We start from the raw sequence: 10,309 nt of genomic DNA, 5'->3' as shown, positions 1-10,309 counted from the left end.
TTTTTTCCAAAAGTCATTTTTTTTTTCAAAATCAAATTTTTGATAGGATTTACCCTCCACAGACACGAACTGACATTTTAAATATGATAGAGATGAGTTTTTGATTCAAAGATTTTACTTTAATAATTCTTATTCTAATTCACGCTTCAGTTTCTTATAGATTTCATTTTCACATCAAACAGCAGTGATTGATGGCTTTGTTCAGAGGATTCAACTGCCTTATATAGTTAAATGTAGTAGTAGTAATAATAATAATAATAATAATAATAATAATAATAATAATAATAATGATAATAATAATAATAATAATTCTAAACAACACACATCTAACGCTGTTACCATTAGTAAGGGTAAATCTATTTAACTATACAAATTTAACTGTGGTAATATATAATAAAGTTTAAAAAATAATAGTTGCCAAAAAAAAAAACAAAAAAAAAACACATTTATTTAGATACTAAAATAATAAATTGAAAAACAAACAATAATAAGTCCATATAAACCGATGTTGCTTTTCATATCTCCTTGGATATATAATTCATTCATTCATTCATCATTCATTCATTCATTCATTCATTCATTTTCAATCCCAGAAAATTCTATCACAATTATTCACTCATACACATATTTTTATAAGACTAAACACACACAAACACACGTCCATGCATACACATACACACACACACACACAACACAAATAGACAAACAAGCACACACACACACATACACACACACACGCACACACACACACACACACACACACATAAATATCTTTTTAAAAAATCAAATTATGATGAAATACCTATCATCAGCTCTACAGGGGGGAAGACAGAAAATTAAAATTTGGAATAGAACAAACAAAAAAAAGTATATGATTACCAACAAATCAAACAGTTTTCATGTCGTGAATATAGTTATATTATATGTCACAATATTATAGCTTTGTACGATATAAATAAGCACAAATCACCAATTATCTTGCTTTATTTATTTATTTATTTATCATTCACAACAATCCACTAAATAAATGTTAAAACAGACCCTTTTTCTTCCTGTGTTCAAAAATGTTACAAGACGGAGCGTTTGAATACACCGGATGTCAAACAAATTCAACCATGAAAGAGACAAAGAATACTCAATATCCCTAAACTACAAATATCCCATATTTTAATCACAAAAAAATTGAAGATTGATCCCTGTTTTAGATGGAAAATCAATTCATTAACATAAACAATCGAATTGATTTCTTCAACTTATCATTATGTAAGCTTGAAAGAATAGCATTCAATTTGACAACTTGAGACAAATGTATGAATCAGTTTATCCAGAAATTGTAGTTTTCTTACCAAGTGCCATCTTGCATTATAAAAACCAAATTTTAACATCTTCACAAACCCTAATATTATAACTTATTTATTTATTCTACCTCAATTTACTTCACCAATCCATCCGATGTTCTATATCCAACATCAAATTTCATGATCCCGAGTTCACTTAACTCTTAGTAAAATGTTCTAGATACTATTAATCAACTGGTTCAAATAAATTCATTCGCTCTCTTAACCAGTTTCCTACCATACTCTGAAAAATTTTTAAAATATATATTTAAAAATTTGGCCAGAAAACATATCCTCAAATATCAATCAATTTAAATGGCCCTCATCTTGGCAAAAACTCTCAAACATATGACTTCGTGAAGACTTCAGGTTTGAGAGTTTTTGCCAAGATGAGAGTCATTTAAATCCATCGATATTTGAAGGATGAGTTTTCTGGCCAAATTTTTAAATACGTGTGTTTTTAGAGTATAGCAGTTAACGGGTTCATCTGAACAACCATCCACTCCTCCTTCTCATCCACCCGTCCCATGCATCCCTCATCATCATCTACGATATGTTGTCTGTTGTCGTCTTCGTCTTCGTTAGCTGCTCAATATCCACACCGCTCACATCCTCTCAAACTGCTGGTATTTCCTTTCGAATGAAATCTTGTTGTGCCGGGGGTCGGCCTTCTTCTTGGCCTTCAATCTTTCCTTCATCTCGGCCACGGACAGATTTAGCATCAGGCCCTCGGCCTCTGGGGCTGGGGCTTTGACAGGCTCGGGGGCTGGCGCTGGTTTGGATACGACTGGCTCTGGTTCTTTAGCCACGGTGAACTCTGGCTCAGGGGGAGTCTGGTAGGAAATGGAATAAATAAATAAATAAATAAATAAATAAACAAGTAAATATGAATAAATAAATAATAAATAAATAAATAAATAAATAAATAAATAAATAAATAAATAAATAAATAAATAAATAAATAAATAAGTAAATAAATCAATAAATATTGTACTATTGCCTAACAGGACTCATGTCCCATCTTACATATTATAAAAAATGCTTGTTACCCCCTGGGTAGGAATCTATAAAATCACAGAAAGACTAATGAGAGGAGGCAACGTGGCTTAGCAGTACGGTCTTTGCTTCATACCCGAAAGGTACCGAGTTCGATCATCCACCGCTGCGTTGTGTGGCCTTGAGCAAGTCACCTCGCCCTAGCTCAATTTGCGGCGCTGCACTACGGCTAACGCCTGGGTTATTCCAGTCTCCCCTTGGAATAGACCTTAGAGATACATTTCCAATATGGGATGAATAAAGGAAATGTTTCTTTTTTTTTTCTTTTTTTAAAAATAGATTTTGTGATTTCTTGAAGACTTACAGGGGCTTCTTGAGTCTTGACTCCATTCACAGTTTCTGTTAAAAAAAAAAAAAAGAAAGAAAAGAAAATCATTAGTTAAAAATAAAAATGATTTGCAAGGAATGTCGATATAACAAATTAAATATAATTCTACACATACGATCACATACACACATATAATATGTATACACATGAAGACACCCGCAATACACATATATAAAGGAACGAAATTGACATCACTCAGCTCTTTGTTATTGTTTTTAGCCAGCCATCAATTTGTTTATGAGTAGTTCTCACTAAAGTATATTGATCAGACTATAGTTTTAAACGTTTAAGGTTACACATAGTTTTGTGTGTAGGTACGTCTATCTCCGGGTGGCGGATGTTGTGAGTATTTTAAATAAACGCACAGCATCAATAAATAATAGATGAGCACATGACCAAAAAAAAAAAAATTAAAAACAAAATAACAAAGTTTCATTTCCAATAGATAGTTCGAAGATGACGTCACTCATGTCTTTGTTATTGATTTTTTGCCATCCGCGGTTATGAGTAATGCTCACTGAACTGTATTAACCTGACTATAAACGTTCATGGATACACACAGTTTTGTGTGTTGGTCCGTTATACTTCCGGATGGCAATGTTATCAGCTTCTTAGCCAAGCGCATACTATCTATAAGTAAATAAACAATCATTTTATCAAACAAAAACATTACATAACAGACTGTGCTCATTTTTTAAGGGAGAAAAAATTATGTAATTTAACACGAGATAGACAGTTTTTTTTTAATTAAGAAAAAAAATTGTTAACCCACTCTACGAGAACATTGTAGCATGTCTGGTAGTCCAACGCAACTAAGGCCCTGAATCAACATTGTTGTAAATAAGGGATGACGTGAGTAGGAAAGCGCCAGAAGACAATAGAGAATAAAAATAAGGGACAATAATTTACGTTACGTTTGTTTGAGTGAGATAATTTCCATTACAACAATGGGCCCATAACAATTCTGGGTTATCAGACCTGCAAATAAGTACACGTCGAGCCCAAACTGTTAGTGCTTCACAACTTGTTAGTAAAAAAAAAAAAAGAAAAAGAAGAAGAAAGAAAAGTTTAAACCACAAAAATACCCAATTTTTTTTTCTAATTAAAACAAGGGTTATTTAAGTAATTCCATATATAAAATAAATTGTTAAGTTGCATTGCATATGAATGAATATAGGGTTTTTTCACTCCATATTATTTTATGTTACTCTTCCTCCTCCTAGTTCATCTGTTTCTACCATATCTTCCCCCCTTCTTATTCTTTTTCTCTCTTCGTCGCACCACCACCCCCGCCCCCTCTCGACTCTTATCATTTTCTCTTTGATGACGATGATGATGGAGTATGGTGTGATGATGATGATGATGATGATGATGATGATGAAGATGACGATGATGATGAAGATGACGATGATGATGATGATGACGATGATGATGATGATGATGATGACGACGACGACGACGACGACGACGACGACGACGACGACGATGATGATGATGATGATGATGATGATGATGATGATGATGATGACGATGAATACATGAGGAAGGACAGGAGTCAAACGAGTAGATAGAGGTAGAAGACAAGTCGACGGAAATGGTTGTTGAAAGGGGGGGGGGGGGGGGTTAAAAAGAGGATGGGAATGAAAACCGTTAAATAGTGAGAAGGAAAAGAGGAACGAGAGGAACCAGGAGTGAAAAGTAAATGAAGGTGCTTAACCATTGATCTATAGATTAACTAAACTCTATTAACCAGCCTGTAAATGTTTAAAGTTATACATAGTATTTTGTGTGTTGGTCCGTTATATTTCCGGACGGCAATGTTGTGAATTTCTTAACCAAGCGCACAGCATCAAAACATCATCAAAAAGATGTGTCTGTTATTGTGAGGTTACAGAAAGAACGAAGTTGACGTCACTCAGGTCTATGTTACTGCTTTTTGCCATCCGCGTTTATGAGTAATTCTCACTAAACTGTATATAAAAAAGTTCATGGTCACACAGTCTTGTGTGTTGGTCTGTTATACTTCCGGATGGCAATGCTGTGAGCTTCTTAGCCAAGTGCATACTATCTATAGATAAACTAAACTGCATTAACCAGCATATATAAATGTTTAAAGTTACACATAGTATTTTGTGTGTTGGTCCGTTATATTTCCGAACGGCAATGTTGTGAATTTCTTAGCCAAGCGCACAGCATCAAAACATCATCAAATAATTGTGAGGTTATAATACATTTTTGTGTACATGCATGTGTGAATGTGTGTGTGTGAGAGAGAGAGAGAGAGAGAGAGAGAGAGAGAGAGAGAGAGACTGTGTGGGTGTCTGTGTGTGTGTGTGTGTGTGTGTGTGTGTGTGTGTGTGTTACAAGTTACAATGCAATGATCAAGGTGCGGGCGGCGACCCCTTTTGTCTCAATATAATATATGACATTATGACAGATGGAGAGACCATTGGTGGTCACTCAAGTGTGATCTGTCATGGTCTGTACGTACACGATGGGGTTGTGTGTGTGTGTGTGTGTGTGTGTGTGTGTGTGTGTGTGAGTGAGAGAGAGAGACATCATCCATGTCATGTCATGTCACGTATCCCCCGCCCCCGCCATCCTCCCTCTCTCTCTCTCTCTCTCTCTCTCTCTCTCTCTCTCTCTCTCTCTCTCTCTCTCTCTCTCTCTCTCTCTCTCTCTCTCTCTCAAGAATGTTAGTCTCTATTGCTCACTTCGCGGCGCTCCATTGCGGCTGACGCCTGTTTTATCTCGATCTTTCTACGAGATAGACTCTAAAGAAGAAGAAAAAAAATCCGCTAAGGGATTATTTTTCTTCGAAGATGACGTCACTCATGTCTTTGTTATTGTTTTTTGCCATCCGCGTTTATGAGTAATGCTCACTGAACTGTATTAACCCGACTATAAACGTTCATGGATACACACAGTTTTGTGTGTTGGTTCGTTATACTTCCGGATGGCAATGTTGTGAACTCCTTGGCCATCGCATACTAATACTATCTATAGATTTGTTCAATCATATTATGTTTATATTTATCTGTGTTATTCGAATCCCATCATTTTAGTGGTAAACTCTAGAAAGAAGGACATTCACACCGCCCGATCTCGGTTGTAGCTTTGATCCAATGGGTGTGAGTGTGGGTGCGTTTGTGGGTGTGTGAGCGTGTGTGAGTATATGTGTGTGTGTGAGTTTGTGAGTGTGTGAGCGTGTGTGAGTATAAGTGTGTGTGTGAGTTTGTGGGTGTGTGAGCGTGTGTGAGTATACGTGTGTGTGTGAGTTTGTGGGTATGTGAGCGTGTGTGAGTATACGTGTGTGTGTGTGTGTGTGTGCGTGTGAGCATATAGATAGAACGAAGATGACGACATTCAGGCCTTTGTTGTTGTTTTTTGCCATCCACGTTTATGAGTAATTCTCACTAAACTCTATTAAACGGACTATAAACGATCATGGTTACACAACGTTTTGTGTGTTGTTCCGTTATACTTCCGGATGGCAATGTTGTGAACCCCTAAGCCAAGCGCATACTATCTATACGCGCTTATGTGTGCATCAAAGTGTAACCACAAATTTTTATGCCTCACGGTCGTTATCGTCTTATTACCACACCCTGTCATTGGCTGGCAGTCAGTCACCCAGTTGTCAGCAAGTATCGTGGAAGGGCCAAGGAGGGCCTAGTAGTGCCCACATCAAAGATGCATAGTCACGGAATGACACATTTCCTGGTATCAATTTGAAGTCCGCTATGCAAATACTATTGATGATATGCAATTAGGTAAAATACTCATTTTACATCAAAAGATGAATAAACAAAAGCACTGATGGGGCGTATAGATAGTTCGAAGATGACGTCACTCAGGCCTTTGTTATTGTTTTTGCCATCCGCGTTTGTGAGTTGTTCTCACTAAACTGTATTAACCAGACTATAAAAGTTCATGGTTACACAGAGTTTGTGTGTTGGTCCGTTATACTTCCGGATGGCAATGTTGTGAACTCCTTGGCCAAGCGCATTCTATCTATATGGGGCATCAATGTTTTTGTTTATTCAACTTAACAACGACACTACCACATTATCTCATTCGTCTGTAGTGTTTAATTCACCCTGTTTTGTTGATAAATGGAAAACTCGAAAAGTCCACATTATCTGTTTTCGTATATTAAATGGAAGCCTAAATTCAATTTCACATTGTTATTTATCACAATCAGACTATAGACGTAAAAGGTTACACATAACAGTACAGTGTGTGTTGGTAGATTTCATGTGACTGGCGGATATTGTGAGTGTTTTATCAAAACGCATATAATTAATGGTCTAGTTTAATTATTCTATTTAATTTGACCTCGGGTCAAAAGAAAGAAAGAAAGAAAAAAAAACAAAAAAAAAACAAAAAACAATGAAACAATATTGATTCTGGTAGAAAACCATATTTCAGCATCAATGATTAATGTTAAGTCAATGTGCTCAGGATCAAAACACGGATAAATATTTATTAATTCGGGGACAAAACCCTTTGTCAGCAACGATGTGTGTATTACATGCCCTACAACATGAACTTATTATTATATATATTTTTAGAACATACAATGATTGGTTCGGGGTACAAAACCCAGCTCCAGTACCAATGTAGATTGCATAGTAATGGAATTAGTGCGGGGCGGTCCTTGGCAAGCTTAAGGACCACGGTCCTACGGTCCTTGGAAAATGAAGACCGCAAGGACCGGTCCTAGGACCGGTCCTTTTCGACATTGAACATTCCTGAGAGACTGTTGGAAATTCGAACCGGTTTGACCTTTGAGAGCGTGGGATCGTTCATTCTTGAACCGTTAAAGACCGCTACATGATGAAAACCGTGGCCTACAGGAGTAAAACACACGGAGTAGTCACACTCATTTCAAATTGTAACCTAATTAGAGAAGAGGGGTGATGCCTTCTTTATTTGCTCACCGTACTTCATTGTTACTTCGATAATTTAATAAAATTTGAAATTTATCCCCATTAACGGAGATAATGGCCGCGCCCAAGGCGTTGATCGAGTTGTTCGTGGCGTTGATACACACACGCAACTCCTCCCCCCCCCCCTTCCCCCCCCCCCCCACACACACACATTAGAGGGCAGCGAGCATTGAAGAGTAAGAGAGAGACGTGAAGTTATAATAAGAGGGGGTGGATGAGGTGATAAGAGGGGTCGATGGTGACTTTTCGCCAGATCTAACAAACTCAGCTACCCATTCATTGCTGAGTAGACAGGGATTCAGAAAAAAATCGACTGCACCCGGGATCGATCTCTGGCCCTTTGCATATAAAGAGAGTGCTCTATCAACTGAGCTATCGGGGTCCCCAAATATTCTATTGGACTTTTTTAAAATTCAGACGTTATAATTGGGTTTTTTGGAAGGAAGAAACTAATGAAACTCATATTATTTGATTAGTAAAAACACCAAACGAAATTTTAATATTATTGTATTATTTTAAATGACAACACTGCGATAGAAAGGAGTGGTGACAAGAGATGGACAAAAGAAAACAAAAAATCGGATTTGCTACTTGCTAGGTTCGACACACACACACACACACACACACACAACACACACACACACAAACACACTCTTTTGTAGTCACATACATTTCAAACAATAACCCATTAGAGAAGAGGGGTCATGCCTTCACCATAGATCATTGTCATTGCGATCATTATGGTGTAGTAAATTTTGAAATTTACCCCGTATAATGGAATCGTCCAAGGCGTGCGCCTCCTGTTCCCCCCATCTCACACACGAAAGGGCGGTTTGCGGAGTGGAGGTTGGTGGTCGTCTGCCTGTATGGTCGTCTGTGTCGTTTAGTGTATGGCAAAGGGGGGTGGGTGCGATTAATTAAGTGGGATGGGTGGTGATTGGTGGAAGATAGGCAACCGAAGCAACGAATCGCTGGGGAAGTAGTAGGCTATGGCGCGAGACCGTAGGACCGTGGTCCTTGCAAGGACCGCCCCGCACTAGTTGAAAGGTGATAAGAAGTGAGGACCGCCGCCGATCTTCCCCTCTGGGACCGGTCTTCGGTTCACAGCTAAAAGACCGTCGGACCGCGGGCCAGACCGGTCTTCAGCGCGGCACTAAATGGAATATATAGTGCGAACGCTTGAGGTTCGTGAAAATGGCTTTCTAGTCTCATCCAGAAGATTCTCGAGCAATGGCCGGACGTTTAAGGAAATGTTCCATTTTGGGATGAACTAAGGAAATCCATTCATCCATTCATTCATTCATTCATTCTTTCACTCATTCATTTATCAATTTATCCGTCCGTTCGTTCATTCGTTCGTTCATTCATTCACTTTATTTATTTATTTATTTATTCATTTATCTATTTATCAATTTACTTGTTATCCATTTATTTATTTATTCATTCACAAATTCAATCATTCGTTCATTTATTCTTTCATTTATCTATCTAATACATATCTTTACTTCACGAAGTCTGGTTGAGAGCGGGGTACATTCGGGAACAACCACAAGCACTTGTCGATAGAAAGATAAGCACTCCCACGTTTGAGAGGTTTTTTTTCCAAGATGAGGGTCATTTAAATCGATCGATATTTGAAGGACGAGTTTTCTGGCCAAATTTTAAAATATGGGGTTTTCCAGAGTAGGGCAGAACAGTGTTCACATTACCTATAGATAGTTCGAAGATGACGTCACTCAGGTCTTTGTTATTGTTTTTTGCCATCCGCGTTTATGAGTAATGCTCACTGAACTGTATTAACCTGACTATAAACGTTCATGGATACACACAGTTTTGTGTGTTGGTCCGTTATACTTCCGGATGGCAATGTTATGAGCTTCTTAGCCAAGCGCATACTATCTATAATTTTATCTCCTAAAAATGACGAGTTTTAAAGTTTTGGAGTAGATAGACATGTCTGCATAACCAAACACACTACCCACCAGCTGGCCCGTTACGTGTGTTGACTTTGATCCAAGAAAGACAAGACGACAATCGTCCTTATCAGTGGATAAAAAAAAAACACACTTCAAAACACCTCGAGTTTGCTACCAACTCAACTCAACTCGCGACGAGCGATAAAGACAGATTAAGTTCTTATTCAAAGATTTATTCTGTCGACCGTATATTATTCAAATTTTGAACAAACACACGTAAGTGCATTGAACACAGAGGTAGGTAGCCTAAATGTTGCAAGGTTTTCAATCAAGCACATCATAAAATATTACCTTTTTTAAAACCAGTCAACTTCGGTACTTTGGACAGACACGTATTTAAAAATTTGGCCAGAAAACACGTCCTTTATATATCGGTCGATTTAAATAACCCTCATCTCGCCCCCCAAAAAATTAAAAGACTCAAACCTGGGACCTTTTTATGGGGGATGGTGGAAGCGGGGGATTAAATCTCCCAAATCACCATTCCTAGAGTACCTAATATAATAATGACAAGTAACCCAGTTACCCAATCACTGCTGGGTGGACAGGGGGATCAGAAGAAAAAGAAAAATAGTTCTCGGCTGCACCCGAGATCCGTCTTGGTCCATTTGCGTGTGAAGCGAGTGCTCTACCAACTGAGCTATTGGGACCTCCATTCGT

The 10,309-nt window shown here is 37.8% G+C and overlaps 1 protein-coding gene across 2 annotated transcripts in view; it reads right to left on the bottom strand.

The window, feature by feature from the left end:
• Positions 1–627: 627 nt before the first annotated feature.
• LOC144978722 (Na(+)/H(+) exchange regulatory cofactor NHE-RF2-like) overlaps positions 628–10,309 on the bottom strand; it is a 109,444-nt gene continuing 99,762 nt past the window's right edge. Inside the window, exons 4-5 of one of the 2 annotated variants that reach the window (XM_078925148.1) lie at positions 2,698–2,732; positions 628–2,170 (exon numbers count right to left, since the gene is read on the bottom strand). In XM_078925148.1, the coding sequence (XP_078781274.1) occupies positions 1,943–2,170; positions 2,698–2,732 (263 nt within the window). In that variant the 3' untranslated portion in view covers positions 628–1,942. The remainder of the gene's footprint in view (positions 2,171–2,697; positions 2,733–10,309) is intronic. The other variant, XM_078925147.1, reaches the window with a different exon arrangement.

This window comes from Berghia stephanieae, chromosome 8, assembly GCF_034508935.2.
Source record: "Berghia stephanieae isolate SIO BIC M18660-M18661 chromosome 8, UCSD_Bste_1.3, whole genome shotgun sequence".
Classification (NCBI taxonomy): Eukaryota; Metazoa; Mollusca; class Gastropoda; order Nudibranchia; family Aeolidiidae; genus Berghia; species Berghia stephanieae.
This window is presented reverse-complemented; position numbering and strand designations above follow the sequence as displayed.